Source organism: Aulostomus chinensis, chromosome 14 (assembly GCF_037954235.1).
Source record: "Aulostomus chinensis isolate RoL2024-O1b breed Wild chromosome 14, RoL_Achi_v1.0, whole genome shotgun sequence".
Taxonomy (NCBI): Eukaryota; Metazoa; Chordata; class Actinopteri; order Syngnathiformes; family Aulostomidae; genus Aulostomus; species Aulostomus chinensis.
This window is the reverse complement of record NC_141333.1, coordinates 24,219,261-24,242,716: the sequence shown is the minus strand read 5'-3', so window position 1 is coordinate 24,242,716 and position 23,456 is coordinate 24,219,261. Positions and strand designations below refer to the sequence as shown.

At 42.6% G+C, this 23,456-nt stretch overlaps 1 protein-coding gene across 6 annotated transcripts in view; it reads left to right on the top strand.

The window, feature by feature from the left end:
* tmem131 (transmembrane protein 131) overlaps window positions 1-23,373 on the top strand; it is a 29,920-nt gene extending 6,547 nt beyond the window's left edge. For 5 of the 6 annotated variants that reach the window (XM_086224873.1, XM_086224877.1, XM_086224878.1 and 2 more), the window contains exons 5-42: window positions 1,296-1,416; window positions 6,387-6,503; window positions 6,592-6,714; window positions 7,035-7,118; window positions 7,664-7,744; window positions 7,849-7,999; window positions 8,089-8,145; window positions 8,250-8,311; window positions 8,387-8,495; window positions 9,122-9,230; window positions 9,337-9,490; window positions 9,578-9,748; window positions 10,357-10,467; window positions 10,679-10,813; window positions 11,864-11,968; window positions 12,044-12,130; window positions 12,230-12,382; window positions 12,466-12,541; window positions 12,618-12,732; window positions 12,817-12,955; window positions 13,087-13,196; window positions 13,281-13,353; window positions 13,513-13,664; window positions 13,778-13,920; window positions 14,784-14,970; window positions 17,957-18,142; window positions 18,293-18,448; window positions 19,130-19,566; window positions 19,735-19,919; window positions 20,048-20,178; window positions 20,257-20,375; window positions 20,448-20,600; window positions 20,688-20,838; window positions 20,922-21,037; window positions 21,117-21,198; window positions 21,419-21,522; window positions 21,633-21,784; window positions 22,499-23,373. In XM_086224873.1, coding sequence (XP_086080999.1) covers window positions 1,296-1,416; window positions 6,387-6,503; window positions 6,592-6,714; window positions 7,035-7,118; window positions 7,664-7,744; window positions 7,849-7,999; window positions 8,089-8,145; window positions 8,250-8,311; window positions 8,387-8,495; window positions 9,122-9,230; window positions 9,337-9,490; window positions 9,578-9,748; window positions 10,357-10,467; window positions 10,679-10,813; window positions 11,864-11,968; window positions 12,044-12,130; window positions 12,230-12,382; window positions 12,466-12,541; window positions 12,618-12,732; window positions 12,817-12,955; window positions 13,087-13,196; window positions 13,281-13,353; window positions 13,513-13,664; window positions 13,778-13,920; window positions 14,784-14,970; window positions 17,957-18,142; window positions 18,293-18,448; window positions 19,130-19,566; window positions 19,735-19,919; window positions 20,048-20,178; window positions 20,257-20,375; window positions 20,448-20,600; window positions 20,688-20,838; window positions 20,922-21,037; window positions 21,117-21,198; window positions 21,419-21,522; window positions 21,633-21,784; window positions 22,499-22,765 — 5,164 coding nt within the window. In that variant the 3' untranslated portion in view covers window positions 22,766-23,373. The remainder of the gene's footprint in view (window positions 1-1,295; window positions 1,417-6,386; window positions 6,504-6,591; window positions 6,715-7,034; window positions 7,119-7,663; window positions 7,745-7,848; window positions 8,000-8,088; window positions 8,146-8,249; window positions 8,312-8,386; window positions 8,496-9,121; window positions 9,231-9,336; window positions 9,491-9,577; window positions 9,749-10,356; window positions 10,468-10,678; window positions 10,814-11,863; window positions 11,969-12,043; window positions 12,131-12,229; window positions 12,383-12,465; window positions 12,542-12,617; window positions 12,733-12,816; window positions 12,956-13,086; window positions 13,197-13,280; window positions 13,354-13,512; window positions 13,665-13,777; window positions 13,921-14,783; window positions 14,971-17,956; window positions 18,143-18,292; window positions 18,449-19,129; window positions 19,567-19,734; window positions 19,920-20,047; window positions 20,179-20,256; window positions 20,376-20,447; window positions 20,601-20,687; window positions 20,839-20,921; window positions 21,038-21,116; window positions 21,199-21,418; window positions 21,523-21,632; window positions 21,785-22,498) is intronic. The other variant, XM_086224876.1, reaches the window with a different exon arrangement.
* Window positions 23,374-23,456: the final 83 nt, after the last annotated feature.

Here is a 23,456-nt window from a genome sequence, read left to right as displayed (position 1 = left end):
AGATACTCGCGTCAGAAAAGACTGCTAAAGGTACTGTACTATTTACTGAAGACAAAGTAAATCACAGGCTTTTCAATCTACTCAAGAAAGTAAAATATGAATGAGTCTTTTTTACGCTTTATTGATTTTCAAATACTCATAAATATGTCGTCAGTGAGCTTAGCATCTGGTGGGCATTGTCCTCTTCAGTCTGTGTAAGTGTTGGCGAGTGTTAATCAAGTGATAACATGTCGGGAGGAAAAGTAAAATGTCAGAAAAATAAACTGTCAAGTAAAGTACAGATACCTCGACAGTGAGCACAAGTACAGTAAAACGAATAACAGGACATTGTTACTTTAATCTCTGATGTGTTTCTGATGTTCTGCTCCACACCAAACAGAAATGATACAAAGTGCCTGGAAGGTGTGAGTTGGTTGTGTTTTTTTCAATAGTTAACAACAAGCCAAGCCACTGTTGTGGGTTCATTTAACTAGAAATACTCTCAACTCTAAAACTAACTACCGGTACCTCTTATTCTGTTCAAACAGGAAGGTGATGTTTTTCATGAAATGTGTCGAAATATTTTCAGGTTCTGCCAAACCTGTTGGCCTTCTCTCAGACTTCCTTACTTTTTTTTTATCATCTTGAAAATACTTGCCCACTTTTACACTTAAATTGCTCTGAAAACTTGGAGACAAATCTAATCTGATTAACTTTATGTTTTTTTTTTTCAGTATTTTTTTTTTCTTTTCTTAAAATGAAACAGCAGGATTCATTCGGTTGTAAAAAAAACCTGGAAAAGTCAGGGAATACGACATGAACACTTAACAGGCATGGAAACATTTCTGAGAAATGAATAAACCCAGAACATTTAGGAAAAGTCATGGAAATTAGTTTTATTCTTGCAGTTAATGTGGTTCAGTTAGCATGAACAAAGAAAAATCTTTTGATTTACTTTAATGAATGTTTATATTGTATCAAACCTCTTAGCTTGTCCTTTATTTGAGTTAAAAGTACACTGGTTAGTTTTGATGTGGATTTTGCTTTTGATGTGAAAGCATCAAACAGACGTTTCTAAGAAATGACAGTCACAAAAATCATGGAAATTAGTTGGTATAAATGTGTGTGAACCCTGAATAACTGTCTCTGAGAGGTCGATGATAAATTAAAGCCATTTCTTACTCTGGATATAAATACAATCAAATTTGATGAAAAGAATTATACTGTCTAAGTATTTAATGGCTCCATTTTAAATTGAGGGTTAGTTGTTGAGACCAATGTGTGTCCTTTATCTTGTTTCTGTCCTCTCTTCACAGGCCTGTTGGAATGCCAAAAATGGAGAAAGTTTATTTACATAATCCTAGCACAGAAGAAATTAGTTTGATATCAATATCAGCAACAACAGCACATTTTCATGCATCCTTTTTCCAGAACAGGGTAAGTTGAATGCTTCTTTGAAAGCTTTGATTTCTTCCTTTCTGTCTCCCATCCATCAGTCTCATCACACTTCATCTTTGTCTTCAACAAGCCTTGGAAATCAAGACATGTAAAGAGTGCTAACCTTTTCAACTCCTCTGCAGTCACAAGGCTGTGTGTGGAGTCCTACCATATAATGTAATTAGCATAGGTCCCTCCTGCTTCTGTTAACAGTGAGCCGTTTGTAAACAGTAGTGGACGAGTGCTGTAGCGTTCGCTGACGTTTGCGCTTTGTGTTTCTCTGCTTTTATTGGAGTTGATATTTTCAGTCTTACACTTCTATAAAGATTACAAGAGGCAAGCAAACAGCATATAGACCTTGACGGTAACACTGGCAATCCCAACGCTAATCCAACTGGAACATGTGGAGACACTAAAGATCTCTGGGGATTGTTGTCTCTGTCAGCGTTTAAAGAGACAGAACAGAAACATCTGGTTTATAACACTTTATTAGGAGACTTCTTTTTTTTTTTTTTTTTGCCTTGCAAGGCGCCCTAAAAATTAGTGAAACAACTTTGTGGTTTGCATAGATTAAAAAAAAAAAATAAAGAATTCTAACATGCATGTGACTTCCTGCTCAGGAAGCTCAAGCCCTGTCACTCAAAGCACATTTGCTGCACACATAACTGTGAGGGAGTTGTGTCGTTTAGATGGTGATGTTTGAAAGTTGGCCGAGATTGTTGTAGTTCTAATAAATGCGCTTAAAATGTGCAAAGGAAAAAAAATTTAGTGGGGAGCCTGACTACAGAAAATACTGGTTCGTTCTTTACAAAAGTCCTCCCCACTCCGATTGAGATCTCTCTCTGACCTTTGACAAAAAAAACCAAAACGGCTGCTTATTCCCCCTCATGAGATGAGGACAAACGCAAGAAATAGTTGAGCTGCATTGTATTAACAATAGTCATCTCAGTTACTATGAGCAAACTGGTCTCATGCTTTATGGATGCTGACAAGCAGCAAAAGATATTTCGCCCCAGAGCCGGTTTCCAAATAATTGAGTGGAATGTGAATTGTATCATCAGATGATGCCATCCCCTGATATCTGTTACATCAGAGCTCTGGCTGTCCGTCATAACAACACGATTAAGCCCATTGCTCAGTGTTAACTGCATATTTGAACCCACTGATGGAGCCTTTGAATTATAATGTGATCCCTGAAGATGCACAGAAAACAGATGGCGTGTGTGTGTCCCTGTGTGTGCGCGTGCTGCGTGGCCTTGACGGAGCACACAAGAAGACATTGAAGCACCGGCTCTGAGGCTGCTGAGGTTTTTTTTTTAACTTGATTCAAAACAAGAGAAATCAAATTATATAGACTGGCTGGATGTTGCGTCTCTATCAGAGTTACTCAGTGCTCTGACCGGGACAATTTTTTTTTAGAATAATTTAGGAACATTTGGCACTGCCTGAGCCTGGTACTACCTGCTACGGTGAGCTCCCTGAACTGCTGTAATATGTCAGTCTTCTAAACTGACATATTGGTTTGATTTATTGGCTGGTTTTGATAAAAAAAGATCTCATTGTCATGTTGTGCGTGTGACTTCCCACATCTTTGTGACTTGCAGTAGTGCACAAAAGATATCTTTCTGATGTAGCCGACTACAGTGTATATTACTGGTGACACGCAGATCACCAAAGACCAGAGTTTTGTGCTTTCTAGTGGAAAATATATATTTAAAAAAAATATATATATATATGCAAGATATGCAAGATATGGAGTGTTACGTAAGTCAGTGGAAATATGACCTCAGGCCCTCAGTCATGAGAGTTTCAACAGTTTCTATGAAGGCTGTTTACACTGAGCGTAGATAGAATTGTGTCTGTAGGCTTGTCCTTTATCCTACTGTTTTTATGACTATTATTCTCTATTTAAATTTTAATGGGCCAACCCACATTAATTGAACTTGGGGTGAGCATGACACAAAAATAGAACCTAATGTCAGAGGGCATCTTAGGATGCTTCATCTCTGTATACTGAAAAACCTGCAGGGTTCAGAGCAGTCATGTGACCCTTAATGCCCGATGCTATATTCCTACTACAAACCACCTTTTTATGTTTTGGTATTTTTACTGTATATTTTATGTATGTATTTTTATGTCTCGTAAACACAACAGCTCATAGTAACTGTGTTGAAGGCACCAATCGTGTGAGATCTGTGGGTGGTCACATCTTTCATTGGCTTCCCTTCTGTCCAAAATGTATCTTGTGTTACTAATAATATTTTGATGTAGATACTCCATGCTCTTTAGGGCCGGGCATTTTTTTTTTTTTGTGCTCAATTGCTGGAATTGCAGGAACTATATCTCACAAAAAATGTTGACGATGCTCTGCAGTTTAACAAATATTGCTCAAATACTGCATTCCAGTTTATTAATTTGAATTTGGATGAAATCATTTCGATTTAAGTTTGTGAATCCTGGTGGTACAGAGCAAGGTATAGTTTGAGTTCTATTTAGAAATTGTTTTGTAATTTATTGTGCGCAGTATTGCAATAGTTATCACATGGTGATAGAATGGCATTGTGCCCCGTGTATGGAGTCATGAAGTCCTCGCCAAGACTCACCTCTAATATTGCTGTGGATGTTTGAAAGTACAAGAAAGGAGTATTGAACTGTCTCAGAACACAGCCAATGTTAAGCTTAGGAATGTGCATCCTCTTAAAGTATCCTGCACAATGACATTTAATGACATTTAAATTTAGATATTGAACAGTTGGTTATTTGCACATACAGACACAGTTAAGGGGCAACAGTACCACTCAGTTGAAGTTGTCCATAGTTGTGTGTCTGTCCACCTGGACAGCTCTCTTCCGTCTCCTGAGGGAAATACCTGGCACTGTGTTCCACCAGCCGCTCAACAGCTACGTCTGTCTGACATTTGGCGGTTTGTGTGCGGTGCTGTTTTTTTTGAGATTTTTTTTGCCTTTGAAAACAGCTGCCTGTTGCAGCTATACAACATGTTACGATTAGTGAGAGTGAACGAAAGCAGTTACAGCAAAATGGCTGAACAATGAGCTGAAACCTGCTCTGAAGGCGAATCGAGGGGCGCTGCAGTGTCGAGTTGCTGTCGCGTTTAGTGACACCTCTCACATTACAGTTTAAGAGTCATTGTATTTATATGCTATGAAGATATGTTGAAATTAGCCAGGTCATGGACCCTCATAGCACCAAATATAAGACTTACTTCACTTCTTTTCTAATGTCCCTGGAACTCTCTGAATATCTGCTCAGACATCATGGGATAATAGTGTCCGCTGAAAAACTGAACCAATTTGGTGTGAATACTGACTTTTTACAAGTATCTTTGGTGAACTGATCGCTGTACATGAACTGCAGCTCAAATGTGTTTTCTTTTTCTCCTGGTGGAAGGTTTGTTTCGGACACTTTTGTTCTATAATTGGATACCACGCAGCTTAGGGTGTGCATTCCCTGTCATGAATGTTTTTGCCCCTGAGGTAGTGATGCTAGTGTAAGCAGTGTTTCTAAATTCCCTGGGCCTTCTTTGTCTTTACTATCTACATTTCTGAGAAAACATTCTGTTCTGCAGTGGCTGAGATAACGCCAGAACATTTGCTCTCTTGTGTGTAGTTACTTGTTGGTGAAGGACATCGAACTACACAGAATCAACTAGATATTCCTTTCTCAAAAGATGCCTCTGTTTTACCGTTTAAAACACTGACCTTCAGAAAATAGAATTAAAAAGAAGTCACTTCTGGCAACCATACTCTTCACCAAAATGCTGAAGTTCTTGTGAAGCTGTAATGTTGTCATAGTGCTGAACCTTAAGGTTGGGTGGTGAAGGGCCAAGATGTCCTCTCATAAAAGACATGATTTGCCCTTTCCTCATTGCAAGGTCAGGCCCACAGCTTTGTGGCGCATTGGGATAAAGCATCAAAAGCTGACAGCTACATGAAGCTAAATTACCTCTAGCATTGGATTTGTGAACCCTTCATAAACCTGGTTGCCCCAGCTGATTTCTGGCATTTAGCCATGAGTTGACGTCCCTGCCAAGACTTGTAAATTTGATGCTCTACAAGTCATGAACTGTGAATAATGATTTTCTTTTTTCCCCTGTCGATTTTGACTTGAGATCAAAATAATGACCTCGAAATTGTTTGAATTTTGAGTGCCGCACTCAGAAAAACCAAGGTTTCATCTAGTCGGACGGCCATAGGGGAAGAGTGAGTGGCTTCACCTCTGATTGTGTGTGGTCCAGAGATGGGAACCTGCACTTGCATCACACACGCACAGTGACTTGGGACTCAACCTCAAAATATGTCAGACGCAACTTCGTCTTAGTGCGCATGCATCATTATGTGTTTATCATCTGCTCCCACATAGCTGACTGTAACCTGACTGTCATGTGTCACATCCTTTGGTCATGACAAATTCACTCAGACTCAGAACAAATGAACTGTGAAGTGCAAATTGTAGGAAAGAAAGGATGGAGGATTGGCCATCTCAAACTTGATGAGGCTCCTCAAGGCATCCTGATAGGTCAGTCATGACCAAACATGTTTAACGTTTGCCTCCTCTTGTGGCATCAGACAGCTGTCCACCATTGGTACGTTCCGAGCGTTATTGCTCAGGAGGGAGGCTAAACTTTATTACAGCGGTGTGTTTTGATAAGATGAGTGATGTTGTTTCCTCTGTCCACTGTCTCCATACTGTAGCTGTAGGTTGTCAGGAGGAAAAGTAAAAGTTATTAGATTAAAAGAAAATGTTTTTTCATATTGCATTGGAGACCTGAGGTCACAGATTTGAGTCTTGACTTAAGACTTGAAATCAGAGACCTACAACTTGAGGTCAGGGACTTGTGAGTGTCCCTGGTGTGGGCAGCTTTAGGATCTTAAAGGATAACTAACTCTGCTGTGCAGGAGGTCAGTAAATGTGCATTAATCTGAAACGTCTTTCATTTGTCTCCTCAACAGATAATTCCACCAGGAGGAAACACATCATTTGATGTTGTGTTTCTCGCTCGAGTAGTTGGGAATGTAGAAAACACCTTATTTATTAATACATCACATCATGGAGTGTTTACATACCAGGTACAGAGCAGAAATTATGCCGTATTCCTTCTGCAGTGTAACCAGTAGTCCAAGTGGCTAATGTTTTGCTTCTGTCTCCTTCCTGCAGGTTTTTGGGGTCGGCATCCCAAACCCCTACCGACTCCGTCCCTTTGTAGGGGCACGAGTTCCAGTAAATAGCAGCTTCTCACCTCTAATAAACATCCACAACCCCTACAGTGAACCCCTGCAGGTAATCTGGTAATTTTCCTTATAATCTGTCACAATTTCAGATATTCATGTTAATGTGATACTTCACTTGAAGTGTTTTTTTTTCCCTTTCAGGTATCACACATAGGTTACATACATAGGTTATATAAGTATATATAAAATGTCCCTCATCACCTCTCTGATTGCAGTATGGGCCAGCCATGTATATTTAGCTTGACGCTAACTGTGACTGACTGCTAACAACAGCAGAGCTGGTCAGAAACATCAGTTTACCGACTCTCCTGTGCATCGTCCATGTCTTTGTGCCTCATGTGACTGGTTTATACTGCATTCTCGACTCAGAAGGAAGTGATGAAGGAGAGCAAATGTGACTGTGAGCTTGACACACCTATTTGTGACTACTTGAAGGGCAACAACAGTTGTCAGGTGAGGTATTGTTTGAAAAGTGGCATAGGTTTCAGTAGCAAGACGGCTCTGACGTCTGCTCATCAGGAATGTTTTCCACGATGTGAACTTGCGCTGCTGGAAGTTTTTGAATCACTCAAACCACTTTTCAAGTTTTTGGACATTGTCCATTATTCATAGTGTTCTTTTTTTTGTTTTGTTTTTTTGGTTGTGTAGGACAGGTGAGAAGGTGCTCACAAGAACTGTGTGTGTGAACTGTGAAGGACAGGAGAAGCACCTTAAAGATAAAGGAGCTAAAATGGCTCGTTTCAGCAGCTGCACAATGGCTCTGTTCAAGATGAAAACATTTAATTTTTTCACTCTTTTGAATTATCCAAACCTGGTCCACTTGAGTCCCAGAGTAAAAAAAATTCAGAACTCAAAATGTGCATTAAATTTTCCCTTTTAAAATCTCTCTTGATAAAATTTGAACATTTCTTATGTTTGCTGTTTTAACAGTCGGTTCATTTCGAGTTATTGATTTAATGTGCATCGTGTGTGTGTTGCTTCTTCCTGTCCTGCTCCAGGTAGTTGAGATGTACTCAAGTGGCGGGGATCTACATCTAGAACTTCCAACAGGTCAACAAGGAGGCACTGGAAAATTATGGGTGAGTGTTCCAGTATTTGTACTTCAGCTTATTCTGAGGGGATGTCTAGATGAGTGGTGAAGGTGGTGGAGCTGCAGTCATCCATGCTAACCTTTCCTCCTCAGGAGATTCCTCCATTTGAGACGAAGGGGGTGATGAGAGCCAGCTTCTCGTCAAGAGATGTGGACAACCACACAGCTTTCATTCGAATCAAAACCAATGCCCCCAACGAGGACCAGTTCATCATCCTTCCTGTCGAGGTGGAGGTCACGTCAGGTGTGCTGTCAAATCGTTCTCACCTTTCGTTAACAGCAGCTTGTCTGTGAACGTCTATGTAAAGTTTGTGTTTCTTTTCCTGTATGCAGCGCCGGGTATATACTCCTCTACAGAGATGCTGGACTTTGGTACGCTGCGGTCACAAGGTAGAGGCTCCTCCTCCTCCTACATGATGCATTTTCATGTCTTTCTATCACTCTCTTTGCTCACTCCGCTGTTTTTCTTCTCCTTCAACTGCTCTGGATGACAGATCGCCCCAAACTCCTTAATCTACACCTTTTGAATTCTGGAACAAAAGATGTTCCAATTACAGTAGGTATCCTTTAGCAGTTTAAGTCAGCACATCTTAACCCTTTAGTGACATCATGCTTCATATATATTTTGCAGAGTGTACGTACAACGCCATCAAATGAAGCCGTCACAATAGATTTCAAAGCAGTGACACTGAAAGCTGGAGAGAGCAGATATACCAAAGTGGCAACTATTAGTTTTGATGGTAAGTTTGGAATGTAGCTTTATTGTTCTTTTCATGTCCTTCTAATTTATTCTCTCGCTTATCTTTCTTGTTGGATACTTTCAGTTGCACACATACATGTATTTTATGTTTGCTTGAGGAAATCTTTCTTGCATCAACTAAGCTTGTTACTTATAATCAGTCCTTTGAGGACTCAGAATAAAAATATATTCACCCTTGGCGTTCCACCACCCCACCATGGAGACATCAATGAGTCAAGTGTGAGGAAGTGCAGTGTGTGTGTTTCCTCCTAAACCTTTACTGACAGAAAATTGAAAAAAGTCATCTTTAGAAGGAGTCAGTTTCTGTTGAGCGCACAAAATGTTTTGTATCGACTTCCGTCTTGAAACTCTTACACCCCAGTGAAAGTGTGAAAACAAATAATACGAGTTTGTGGGGCGTGGGTGGGTGGGTGGGTGGGTGTGGTGGTGGATGTGTGTGCGTGCGCATGTACGTATGTGCATATTATAAAACATATCAAGACATCCAGTTTTAAAAGTTTGGCTCTTAAAAAAATCTCTTCCTTTCTGAGTATTATTCAACTTCCTTTCTGCTGCTGCTGTTTTTAGCACTCTTATCAGACCTTTCAATCGTGTTCTTCATTACAGCCTCAAAAGCAAGAAGACCGTTTCAGTTCTTTGGTAAAATAACTGTTAAAGCAAAAGAAAAGACCTACTCGAAGCTTGAAATCCCATACCAGGCAGAAGTTTTAGAGGGGTGAGTGGTTTTGTGCACTAGATGCTCATCTGTCAATCATTCTCTAGAAAGCTGTGGGGTTTGGGTTTTTTTTTTTTTCTGACCAGAATATTCTGTCTTGTGGCAGCTACCTGGGCTTTGACCACACAGCTACCTTGTTCCATATCAGAGACAGCCCCGTTGACCCAGTGGACCGACCCATTTTTCTTACAAATGCCTTCAATTTTGCGATCCGGATACATAACGTGTCCCTGCCCGAGGAAGCCAAAACCATGTTCAACGTAAATATCATCACAATTCACTTTGTAAAATGCTGCGTGTGCGTTCACAGAAACCCAAATAACACAAGTCTTGTTTTTTTGTTGTAGGTGCAGAACTTTACTGCACCCATCCTTATCCCCCCCCATGAGTCACGTTACATCTTCTCCCTCCTCTTCCGGCCGGTCCGACCCTCCATTCACATAGACAGCAACATCCTGCTCATCACAAACGCCTCCAAGTTCCACCTACCTGTCAGAGCCTACACCGGCTTCTTGGAGGTACACAAAGGAAACATGTTTTGTCATTTTAAATCTGAGTTTGTTCACTGTACGTTCCTATCTAGACTGTATTTCATAGATTTTGGGTTGGAAAGATGCACTCATCTCGTGACTATCACCATACTCTGCTCAGTTTGGTTTATCTTTATTTTTGCAATTCTACAAAAAATTGTGAATTGTGCAATTCACTGAGATTCTTACTTGCATTTTGACACTAAACCAGTTGTACAATTTGAGGCCTTCTGGACGACATTTAAATGTTGAGCCAAAATGAAAGTTAACTTTGAATAACATCCTTAGCATGAATGTGAACTCGCACACTGTTCTTACAAAACCCTGGACCACATCTAAAAGTGGTAAATTTACACTAGACTAAAAATAAATTGAAAGTAAAATAAACTTAAAATAGCAAATTTTAGCCGTTACTGCGCAAAACCATCTTGTATAACATGTAGGAACCGTGAAAAAGCACTTGAATAATTACTTCATGTTAGTCTCCATATATCAATTCAAGACTAAAAAAGCCAGTTGCGATTCTTCATGAATCAAACCCCCAACTGTTAGTAGATATCATGATTTTTTTTTTTCTTGCTCCCTTGCGTGAACAGACACTGGTGCTACCTCCCAGTCTGAAGGAGAACCTCCTGGACTTCGGTGTTCGCAGCGCTACAGACACCAGCTACATCACATTTGTGGTGGTCAACAGTAACCCTATAGAGGTGAGAACAAGCTGGCTGCCACTTGGATATGTTGTCCATTGCATTTCTCAGTACCGTTGAGCGTGTTGTGTAAGACATGATCCTCTGAGTACAAGTGTTTTATGATGTTGCATCATAGAGGAAAAATTGTTTTTGGTTGAGTAATTTAAAGGAAGTCATGCAGGGGTCAAAGATGGGGCAAAAAAATCACAGGTCTCTGTCTGTCCTGCAGCTGGAGATCAAGTCCTGGTTGGTCACTGGAGACAGTCTTTCCATGGAGCTGCTGAAGACTGAGAGAGGGAACTCAACGGTGGCTCTGAGTCGCCTGCGGGAGCTGCAGAACATTTCAGCCTCCCTTCACAAAACAGTAAGAACTCCGTGGTGTCAATCCAAATAACGTTTTTAGCTGTAAGCTGCGCTAAATTTGGTGCAAATCTCCTACATCTCTGTCTGGATTTACTAATATTTTATGTGTGGACAGCAGCAGGGGGGCACAGAAAGCATAATAGGAGCATCAGTTTGCTCCTAACTGTGTCCCAAACCTCAAATATGGTTTACGTTCTTCCCAGTTCATCAAAATATTTATTTATCTGTGAATATTAGTTCCTCATTTATTTATTCCTGTACATGATTAGAGCTGCATTAAAAAAAAAACTGTTCATCGGGACAAACATCAGGAGACATGAAAAAAATGTAGTTTGGATGTTGCACAAGCACCACTGACATCTTTTGAAGGTTTTTGTTTTTTCATAAGGTTTTGTAAAAATAAAACAAAAAAAATCTTCTTTTTTAAAAAAAATTTAATCAGTTAAGATTCCTTCAAAAGAATTTTTCATAGTTTAATGACCACGGAACCTTTACGCTGCTGCAGCCTGTTGCACAACATGTCAGACAAGAACGACAGATTGAGTCAGCTCTGGTCAAATCTGTCAGTACAAATGAAAGCGCATGACATTGTGGTCAGGTTATTATCAGATACAAGGAATCTGAACATTTTATGCTTCGTCCTCCACATCCTGCCAGTGTAACATCACTCTTCTCTTTTTCAACAATAGACTTGAATGTGTGCATGTGAGAAGTTGTTTTTGGCTCTGAGTGACTGTGGCAAAATACACATATGTCACCAAACTCTTTTGGATTTGCAAACAGATATTGGTGTCCTAAACATCCCACTATGTTAATCCAGCCCTAACTAACTCGTCACTGGTAGGAATAACAAATGTGTCTGCATCAGGTCACGCAAGCATCACGAAGCCACAATATTCCCCTGAGCGAGGCAAAGATTTACATGGTTGTAGGTTTTGGCCTTGAGTTTCCTAGCGAGTCAGTGTTGAACACCTTTTTCCAAGTGTCAAATCAGCTTGTTTAGCTTGGCTGCTTTGTAAACCTAACTGGTCTATTTTTTGTTTTGACACAGGTGATATTAGCATCTGGCTATTATGCAGTGTTCAGAGTGACATTAGTGGCCAAGGCCCTGGAGGGGATGTATGATGGAGCCATACACATTACTACTGACTATGAGGTGGGTCCACAATCTTATTTATTTATTTAGCTCACTTCAGCTTCTGGTTGAACTCGAACTGTTCTCATCCCTCAGATTTTAACCATCCCGGTGAAAGCGCTCATCGCAGTAGGAACATTAAACAGCTCGCCCAAACACATCGTCTTGCCACCCTCATTTCCCGTAAGTAACTCAGAGCTTTTTTTGGATGTGTTCTATTTCAAGGTTGAAAGATTAAGGTGTGACGCCTGTCTGTGTTTTCTGGGCTGTTTTTTTCTTTAGGGGAAAGTTGTCCACCAAAGCTTCAGCATCCAGAGCTCTTTTACTCAGAAAGTGCGGTTGCAGCAGATCCGCTCCCTGACAGAAGACATACGATTCTTTTACAAACGGCTCCGCAACAACAAAGATGAGCTGGAACCCAGACGTAAAACTAAGGTTGTCCCTCATCTCGCGGAGCCGGATTAGCATGTCTTCTTTTCACAGACGTGAATATATTTTCTTTCTTCCATGTCTTACAGGTGGCTAATATTTATTTTGACGCCAGCTTGCAGTGTGGTGATCACTGTTATGTGGGACTGCCGTTTGTGCTTAAATGTAAGTGTTGGTGATTTTAGTCACTTTCACGTGTCACGCAGTGATATATATTTATGTAAATGGATGTCTTTCACAGCTGAGTCCAAGCCCCACGGGCTGGCGTTACAGGAGGATATTTGGGATGCTGATGTTGACCTTCACCAGAAACTTCTCAGACGGTGGAGAGAGTTGAAAGAGCACTCCGGACATAAGTAAGCACGTCAGGGTTTTACGCTAGGTTTCAGACCCATGGCTTATTTACTGAAGGCCTCAACATTTGTCTTTTCTCACTGAAGGATTGAAGCGGTCTTTGAAGTCAACACAGACCTTCAGAAGAACGTGCAAGCTAAAATAACCGCCCATCTGACCTGGCCCTCTTTGGTCAACTCTTCCCAACGCATCACTTTCCCTCTGACCAACACAAACAGTTCCTCTGTGAGTAGAAAACTATTTTCCTCTTGTGGCTGCAAGTGTGCACTCACACACGAACGCAAGCTGGAATGTTTAAAGGTGTTGTTAAAGTTCAGTGATGTGAACTGAGGCCGGACATCTGTCTGTTTTTTAAGGATGAGGAGGTTACTCTGCAGAATCCTGCCGATGTTCCCGTCTATGTCCAAGTTCTCCCCTTGGCGCTCTTACCAAACCCTTCTGTGTTCTCTGGCAAGCTCACTGACAGGTGGGAAGTCGGTTTTCCCTCTTCATCTTCTCCTGTTGCGATCCAAAAAAAGGTATATTGATCCCCCCCTATTGTATTTTCCAGGTTGCCATTAGGAAACTTATCCAACATCAACATTGACACCAACACCTTGGAGTTCCAAGTTCACAGAAATCAAGTGAGTCTTCCAAGAGCGATGATTGATGCGACGATTATTCAGGAATTCAGAGAATCAGCTGCTTTGTATGAAGAGCTGCTAATCACAGTCCTCTTGTTTGTGGTTGAGGCAGCATGTGGAAGCTGTTTGTCTTTAACAGGCCCTTTGTTTGTTTGGCAGACATCCCTAATGAAGAGCAGCACTGGGTTTGTAGAGGGTTCAACCAGACCTTTTGTGTATAACCTCCTCCTACTGCCTGGAGAAGTCAAGTCGTTTAGCGTGCGCTTCACCCCCGTCAGCAACCACAGCGTCTCCTCCCTCCTCATAGTCAGGTAATGTCTGATTTTAGTGCAACAAACAGAGCCACACATCCAGTATGTGGTTTGTTTGTTTGTTTGTTTTTTACTCTTCTGAAATTGTGTGCATGGTTGGGTCATCTGTTCAGGAATAACCTGACTGTGATCGACACAATCATACTTCACGGGCGAGGTGCAACGGAGAGCCTGAAAGTCGCTGGGAAGCCTCCAGGACAAGGCAGCTCGCTGAGGTTTAAGATGACGGAGGCGCTGCTGAAAGACTGCACAGAGAGTGAGTTTGGGATGCGTGATGGCTGATTTACCACCAACACCGAGATGAAACGGCATCGCTCTGAAAACATCAGCATGGTCACTTCTACGCAGAACTTGAGTTTAAACATTTTGAATGGATAGCGAAGAACATTTCGACATTTGATCAATTGTCAACATCAGCACGTTTAATGAGGTGGATAATTTGTGTAGCCAGCACCGAGATTTTTCTAGAAATGCGACAAACTCCATTATATTGCCTTTCCTCTCATGGTAGATTTTATCCCCTTCCCATTTTCTAAAATGCTACCCACACCATCATTACCGCCAACAAGTAAACTGACATAAACTTTAAGGTCAAAGCCAAGGAGCTCCATAGCTGCCAACTACTAACAACAGCGAAACTGTCAGGGGAAAAAAAAAAGTCCTTTTACAAACTGTCAGGCACATCGTGCCCGATGGTCGTGTGAATGAGCACGAATATCTCAGCTCGCTTAGTTGACCACTCATGCTTATCCATGCTTTTTGTAAACGAATGCATGTGGAAAGTTTTGATGTTGTTTGTAATCGGTAACCATGGGGCATCATTGGCTTCAAGCTTGACATATATAGCTGGCTCTCTGCAGTCCAAAAGAAGCGACGCAGTGGTTTAAAAAAAACAAAAACATCTTTGTGAGCTCAAGACACCTATTTATTTGGACGTACTTGAGACGGAAAATACACCTTACGGTTGAAGTATCACTTCAAAGATTGTGTGCTTGTGCCTTCACAAATTGAGAACATTCAGTTTTTTTTTTCCCAGGAATCCAAATAATCGGAATAATATTATAATAACTGTATCAAATGTCATTAATTAGTGTCTCCTCGTTTTTTTTTTCTCTTTAGAAATAAAGGTCAAGGAGCCGAATTTCACTCTCAAGAGAACATTTAAGGTGGAGAACACAGGCCTGCTCCCAATCACCATCCAATCAGCTGAAATCAACGGGCAAGCATGTGAAGGATATGGATTCAAAGTTCTAAACTGTCAAGAATTTGCACTTGAGCCAAATGCTTCAAAAGACCTCATCATACTGTGAGTGAAGCAGCCTCTCTCTGTCTCTGTCTCTCGCTCTCCCTCTCTCTGTTCATCGAGATCAGGGATGAGAACATGAGTACTGCATAAGAACTATAGTGGGGTTGGTGGGTGTTGGTGTGTGTGTGCACTCTCACCATCGGCCACAAGCTCTATTAATACTCATCTTTAGCCTCTGTGGCTCAAAGCGAGCCTTTCAATAAGAGGATGAATTGGCTCTCTGTCTCCCTCCTGCTTCTGCTTGATCCCCTCCAGCCTTATTTTCCTTCATCATTTAAAGTTCGAATCACCCTTCAAAATGCATGACTGGACTGTTTTCCTTGTGAGGTGTGAAAACACAAAACGGTTTTTACACCACAGCAGGGGAACCCTGAATATTCTCGGCTGGACTTTTTTTTTTCCGGTAATGCAGTATTGGAGAGGCAGCAGTGTGACGGCCTCTGAAGACGCTCTGCTTACATGGTCACAGGCTGAGTTGAGAGTACAACTGCATGACTGTTATCTTTTTAGCTGTTCGACCCATTTAGATGTAAAAGGTTAGCTTAGTTTATCCGTGAAAACACTAAGCTGCTGCAGACGCCACAAAATTTTACCCAACAAAGTGGACAGAAGTGTAACTGAAATGAGGTGTCTATTTCAAACCTGACAACACAGTCACTTCAACGCTGATTGTGTGGTGCCTCGTCTGACCTGTCTAGGTGTGTCGGGGCCATTTCCAATAACAGTTTGCAGTATTAAGTTGGGTGGCCTCCATTCACAGCAGACATGTAGATTTGTAATCAAAGGTAAGCAGTAAAACAAATTAATATCATTAATGGCTCCATTCCATATTTTGTGTGCGCGTCAGTGAGGCTCTGGCACGCCACAAGAAGAACGTACCGACCATATATTGGAATGGTCCGGTTTGAACAGCTGACTGACTGTAATATGGGTTGTTTGACATCAAAGCTCATTATGCGTTAGGAAAAATGTTTTAATGTTAATTTAATGCTAATTAATGAGCAGTTTAGCAGTCCAAGTCTAGCTTGCGATTGTTCACATCCTGATTATTTCTTGTGTTTATTCATGTTAGTCCAGGCACGTTGAAAATGAGGCATATTTGCATACAGTGAAAGATGTTAGTCACTAGTTTGATTCATCCTCTGTTGAACTTCAGCTAGCTGGGATATTTTGACTGGCAGAGCTGGAAACCTCATCTCGGTAGGTGATGCCAGTTATGTCTTTATGAATTATATTTTTTAGTGTCTGTGTTTTTCCACTCACCGGCTCCCTCTCAGGGTGGAGCTGTCCAGCCGTCACATTATGAGTAGCACAGTTTGGTATGTGACTGGTTAAGTCCAGGTTTACAGGAGGGGCGTCTCTTCCAGGCCCAATGCACCATCTGTGTGTGTGTGTGTGTGTGTGTGTGTGTGTGTGTGTCACACCACATCAACTCGAGACTCACACCACTGAAAGAAGACTCTAAAAACACTTTGAGCTGGTGTCTCATGCCTGCAAAACAAAAAAAAGTTCAAGTTACCTGGATAAATTACCTGTGGTAATTATTCCCAGTGGAGATGGATAACATGGAGTCTGGAGATTTTAGACCAAGACACACACAGATCCATCCCTATCCAGGAATTCCTGGTCCCTTGGATCTCATGGGGATGGTCATCAGAAGCATAAGTTTTGTGCACTGTGACAGTATTGTCATCTGTTCTGATTGTTAAAGCATTACAAAGATGAACAACGTGTAAACGAGCTCAGGCAGGCAGACCTGCGCCTCCCTGAAGTCTCTGGCACCACGAACTGTAGCCAGTATGGATGGTGATTGCTTGGTGAAAGACAGGAAAAGAGCATATGCACACACTCACAGCCATGATGCATAATGGTTTACTAATAATGCTAAACTATTCCATGTAATACACCCTTCTGGCATTGTTGGCATGGCAACAAGGGTTCAACTGTCCTCTTCCCAGCGACTCTCCAGTATTGGTGGGCTCTCTCCTCCTTTCCTGCAAGATTTCCAAACTGTCACATGTGATTAGCTATAAAATGTTTTATCATCAGTCCATGTAAGCAAAAACAGATTAGGTTTTTTTGCCCTCATCAGTCCTCGCGGAGACAGAGTAAACATTCAACTTCAGTTTGTTGCCAATGCTGTTTTTAAAAAATGGCCGCAGTAGAGGAACGTGAGCTATGCTCGTTCATTAAAAAAAAAAAAAAACAGGTTTGCTCCTCGGCTGACCTCAGGCATGTTGACTGTAAAAATGGTTAGTCAGTTAAGGACAAGCACTGTGAATGAGCCTTTTGTTCAGATGAATTCAACCTGATGAATTCAGTTGCATCACTGAGAGGCTCCGTTCTGTCCTCACCTGACTTCTACTTATGATACCATTTTCCACTCTGTGGCCACGCCGTGCAGGTAATTAAGGCTTGTAGAGCAGGTAATGAATGTTGCGTGTTACATGGTATTAAGGTTACGTGTTACGGGTCGGTAAGTGTTACAGGTTATTAAGGTCACATGTTATTAAGGTCACGTGTTACGGGTCGGCAAGTGTTACAGGTTATTAAGGTCACATGTTATTAAGGTCACGTGTTACGGGTCGGTAAGTGTTACAGGTTATTAAGGTCACGTGTTACGGGTCGCCAAGTGTTACAGGTTATTAAGGTCACGTGTTACGGGTCGGTAAGTGTTACAGGTTATTAAGGTCACGTGTTACGGGTCGCCAAGTGTTACAGGTTATTAAGGTCACATGTTACAGGTGATTAAGGTTACGTGTTACATGTTATAAAGGTCATGTGTAACAGGTTATTAAGGTCACATGTTACAGGTGATTTAAGATCACGTGTTACGGGTCGCCAAGTGTTACAGGTTATTAAGGCCATGGGTCATGGGTTGCTATGGTTACATGTAAAGTGCTATCAAGACAACTTGTTACAGTTTGTTTAGTTCTCATTATTGTTGTGAACAAGCTTTTCAACCTAAACATTTCCCCCTTCACAGGTTTACACCTGATTTCACCTCTTCTCGAGTGATCCGGGAGCTGAAATTGGTGACATGCGGTGGCTCCGAGTTTGTGTTTGTCCTGAACGCCTCCTTACCCTACCACATGCTGGCAGGATGTGCAGAAACCCTCCCTAGACCAAGCTGGGAGCTGGAGCTCTGGATCATTGTGTGTCTTATTATGAGGTGAGTGTAGCATTGGAGCCCTGCCACCTGATCTTTAGAGGGGAAAAAAGACACCCCCCCCCCCCCCACACACACACACACACACACATTTGTGTTCTGTAAAACTTCATTTCAGAGGTTCATATTTTGATGTCGTTGATGTCTGTTCAGTTCCATGTTTCTGTTGGTCATCGCTACTGCCTACCTGGAGGCTCAAAGCATATGGGAGCCCTTCAAGAGACGTGTGTCTGTGGAGTCCAACTCCACATTGGAGACAGGGAGACCATTTAATCTCAGGGACATTGTGCAACTACACAGCGATTCAAAGTAAGTGTCCCACGCACGGTCAACAAGTAGGTCTTCCCCTCCTGAGAAAGACATTGGATATAAGACATCTCACCTTACATTTCACTCATAGAGAAGACATGTCTTAACTGTTCTTCGGTTATTTACTACATGTGATGCCTACAAGCAGAGCCTGGCCCTGTTGGCACCAGTTTGCCCTCACATTAGTGTAGGTTTAACCAGAGGCAGGCAGAAACGCAGCTGTCTCACAACCAAATCGGTGGCTTTTCTCAGTTTGCTTTCTCTTTGCATTCGCCTTTTTAAAAAAGTAAATGAACACAGACTGTGACTGCAGTGCTTTGTTGGGCCAGTTTTTAATATCCCAGACTTTGGGATATTTACTTTTTTTCAGACATTTTCAAAGACAATCAAAAACACTTATAAGGTTTGATAAGGTGACTTTAGGTGTCCCATCAGACAATGACTTCTTACATCAGACAAATGGTGACTCAAACTGAACTAGTTTGGCAAATATTTGCAGAGTTTTCAACCGTCCTTGAATGTAAGAAAGGGAAGGAATGTAACGCATATTGATAAAAGAATGGACTTTGGTGACACGAGGAAGAGTAGCCACGTCAACCTCACTGTGACTAGCAGAAGACGCAACTACAGAGGGCAGCGGTACCATGTGCAGTCCAAGTGAACACCTCTCTCTGTCTTCAGGTTGAACGATTACAGTGACTCGCCTCAGAACTCTAGAGGATTATATGTGTCCAGCAACGGGGCAGCGAGGGTTGGTGGTCGACAAGGTAACAGCCGTACCTTATCAGACTCAGACAGCCAAGATAAGAGGTCCAGGATCGGCTTCAGCCGCCCATCTATGCAAGCGACTTCCTCTCAGCTGACAAAAGGAAGCACAAGCTTGAGCCAGGAAAACCCTCCAGCTGCCTGCCAGCTCACAAACCGAAAAGCTCGGAGCACCAAACCGGAGCCTCAGAGTCCCAGTTTAGCCGGGTCCTCGCTGCCTCACAGAAACCTTTGCCCCGACGATACTGAATATGCCAACCTGCTTGGAGCCATGGACAACGACCTCGACCGTCCAGAGTCACTCAATGCGGAAGCTCTACAGGAGCCGAGCACTCAGTCAATACAAAACAAAGGTACACACGTTTGCATTTAGAAAGAGAGAAGGAGCGGCAAATGTCTCTATAATCATTTACACAGAGGTGTGTGTGTGTGTGTGTGTGTGTCTGTGTCTGTGTCTGTGTGTGTGTGTGTGTGTGTGTGTCACTGTTGTGTGTGTGTGTGTCACTGTTGTGTTTGTGCAGTGTTGGAATCCAAAGGGAAGCTGCGGGGTAAAACAAAAGCCCAGAGGAAGAAAGAGGAGAAAGAAAAGAAATCTACAGTAAAGACTCAGGGAGACGAGCTGAAGGATAACCTGGCTGACAATGACGACAGCTCCTCCACGACTACAGAGACCTCCAATCCAGATGTGGAGACCACCATCAAAGAGGTAAAGAACAGTGACTCAGGAGTCTGTGTATGTAGGAGTGGAGCTCATTCGTTTGCATTTACTGTGGAATGAAATAAACAGTCAGTGTGGAAGTAAACACAGCAGGGATGTTATTCTAACTCTGCCAGGAACCGGTGAAAAAGAAAGGAAGGACAGTCATCCCAGGAAAAGTGAAAGAAGAAACTTCAAATTTCCTCAGCAAACCCAAAACAAAGAAAGAGGGACCCGCAAAGAAGGAGAACCAAGCCGAAAAATCCAGGTCTGTTTATGTCATCGCTGGTGGCGTCCAGCATAGTTTGAGTTGTGGTCCTGCCTGACTAATTGGTTTTCTTTGCAGTTCGCTGGAGCTGCCGTACGTAACCCCGCTGGAGAACAAGCAACGCAAGAGCTTCACATCCAAAACTCTCCACCCCCTCAACAACATCCCAAAGACACGCCCCCTGCAGAAACCCAGATGTAAGTATTTTTGGTTTAGTTACGTTTTGTTTTGGGACCCAATGTGTTAATGATATCTGCTTGCTTTGGCAGTGGATGGAAAACTGGAGGACGGGCGCCCCTCTCTGTTGGCCAAACTGCTGTCCAGTGGTTCCGTGCCAGAGTTGGGCCACAGCAGCAGCTCTGAGGGTGAGAAGGAGTTTGCTTTTCCAGAATGGGATGTCCCTCTCTCCAAAAACAGCGTCCGTAAGTGTGACCCTGGATTCCATTCATGTCTCAACGTGGTCATGTTGCTGCCGCCTGACCATCAGGTTGATTTATTGTTCGATGCAGAAGCAGATAGTCTTCAGCAGATCTCCCTCCAGACGTTAAACGCAGATCCCTTCCTGAAGAGGTCCATCACTGCGGGAACCTGCTCCCCTCCACCCACCTCCCCTAGCTTACTGTCCCGTGGCAGCTACAGCAGCGTCCTCAACAGCAACAGGTACTTAGAGTTTAAAGTACAGTAAACTGTTGCACTGCTAACTCAACTAGAATCCAATCAAGAGTCCATGTCTGTGTCTGCAGTGAGGTAAACCAGAAGAAGGCCCCAGGAAATAAAGTGTCTACATCTGCACCACTCCCTGGCAAAAACGGCAATCCCACCTTTGCTGCTGTGGCTGCTGGTTATGACAAAAGCCCGGGTAAATACAGAATAATGAACAGGTGGTCAAAGTGTGTCCTCTGTTCACAAGCGGTTACAACCATTTCTGTTCTCGTCAGGTGGTTCTGGACCAAGTAAATCTGACAACCAAGGGAAGAGCCTGGCACACATGACATCAGTGGAGAGTGACAGCTCTGACAGGTAGCCTGGCGTCACGCGGTAGGGCAGCACGTTACCTCTCTTGACTTGACTCCAATTTGTTCAGTATGATGTTTGGAGTCAGATTTACAATCTCCTGACTTAGCCTGGCTCATATTCTCACCTAGAAGATGCTTAAATGTACATAAACCGACCAACAACTGCAGAATTTAACAGGAGCTAATAAACACACATTATTTTACTAATAAATGTCTCTTTACAGCTCTGGATTATGGAGTCCCATGGACCCAGTCAGTAGTCCAAACTTCCACTCTGCCAACTCCTTCTCTGCTTTTGGGCCCAATAATTCCTTCAACCTGACTGGAGGTACGTGACCTGTGCAGGTTACCAGCTGCTAACAAAGAATGTCGAGGAACTGGTGGAACTGTTGCGGTTGAGTTCCTGGACCCAACAGAAGTGTGTCTTGTTCTTTCTAGTCTTCAGTGGAATGAATCTCCCCAAGTCATCAGAGCCTCAGCAAAGCTGGCCTGAATTCACCACGGTACCCCCCTCCATCTGGGAAATGCAGAGCAGCGACTCCCTGCACTCCTGGCCCAGCAGCTCCAGCTCGCCCACCGCCCCGACCGCAGTAAGATCCCCTCTTTGCTTTGAATTATGACATCGTCCTCCTGTAGGAACTCAGTTTGTCACTGACCCACACACTTTACCTCGTTTCCACATATCAATGTCTGTTTTTCATGTAATACGCAGAATATGCTCTTGTTTATAAAGATCTGTCCATTAGGCCATGGTGAGGTACTAATTTCTCTTGCTGTTCGACACCTAAACATGGAGAATGTCCACTTGGACCACATCGGAGAGCTTTGGGGGTCGAGCAAGTCGTTTGTTTAGCTCACTCGTCGCTTGTTAGCTTGTTTTAGCTAGCACACTGTCTGCTGTCTATCTAAATTCGACAACAAATGTCTATTTTCAGTCCAGTGTTTTCCCTCAGTAAACTGAAAATAAATAAATAAACAGAAGGAGGAGCCTTAGAGCAAACCAGAGAGCAGAGGTTCTTGTCGGGAAGCGCATTGATTGGATTTCCAGGCTCCAAATGTCCGTGTGTGGAAACCAGGTGTTCTAGGTTCTATGATGCTTAAGCTCCTTCAGCGCAACCTAAAGCATGACAAGGGAAGTCTCGTGCCTCAGTGGTCAGAAACTCTCTGACCTTCCAGTAACAGTGACCTTTTTAGCTTTATACCTTTATAGCACCACAGCGACCCCTACTGCACAAACAATAAATGGCAACTCAAACCTGATGATTCCAGCCCGTTGTGTCCTAAAGCTGTCTGCTGTGTTTCAGTCACTCCTAGGAAACACCCGCAATCCCTGGTCCACCACCTCAGCCTTTGGCAACTCCATTTGGTCAACAAGTGCAGATTCAACCTTACACCCTTTTGCCTCAACGACCAATACGACAACTCTGACTGACCTGGTCAACAGCCCCGCCCCGTCACCACCAGCCACCACTGAGATGAGCCGGACCTATAACCACTGGAGCATGTGGCGGCCCACCCTGAGCAGACGCAGCTATGAGCCCTGGCCTAGTTCTCCTGAAAATGGCAATTGAATTGCACTTAACACAAGCATGTTGTGGATTTGATGGACTCGAAATCAAACGTTTTTAAAAATCAACAAAGAAGAGTTTGGTAGCCCAGCGCTGTCAGTTGCCATCCCCGCCATTTAGTTCTCTGCAGCTTTTTATTCATGGGGGCAAAAGTGCTATTTTTTATTTTGAATTGTTTTAACAGGTGCCCCCACATGTTAGCATAAGCATGGTATGGTAATGCAGACATTCTGTTGCTCTAGAAAGGCTGGAACATGGCCCAGAACCTCTAAAGTTCAGTATTTATGTTGGAGCAGACATCATTATCAAGCCATGTGTCTTGTTTTCACAATCATTTTGGTTCGAATTGTTTTATTCTAAAAATTGGTTTGAAATGTCAAACTTTCTCTCTGTGGCCGGTTTATAGAATCACCGAAACGGTCTTTGATTTGAGATTTTTCATCACACCAACAGCCTGAAAATGAGCGTTCATGTTCCCCATGTTAAAATGGGCCCCGCCGTAAAACATCAAAGCCTTCTGTGAGAATAAATTGATCACATGACCACTTAAGTTTGAGGTTTGTATTATACATCGCCTCTATTTGTCAGCAAATTTAAATAAAGGATCTCAGCAGAACAGCTCGTGTCACCCGTTATTTCATGCATTTAAAAACCTTTATAGATTATTAATATTCAAAATCACGAGTTAAATGAC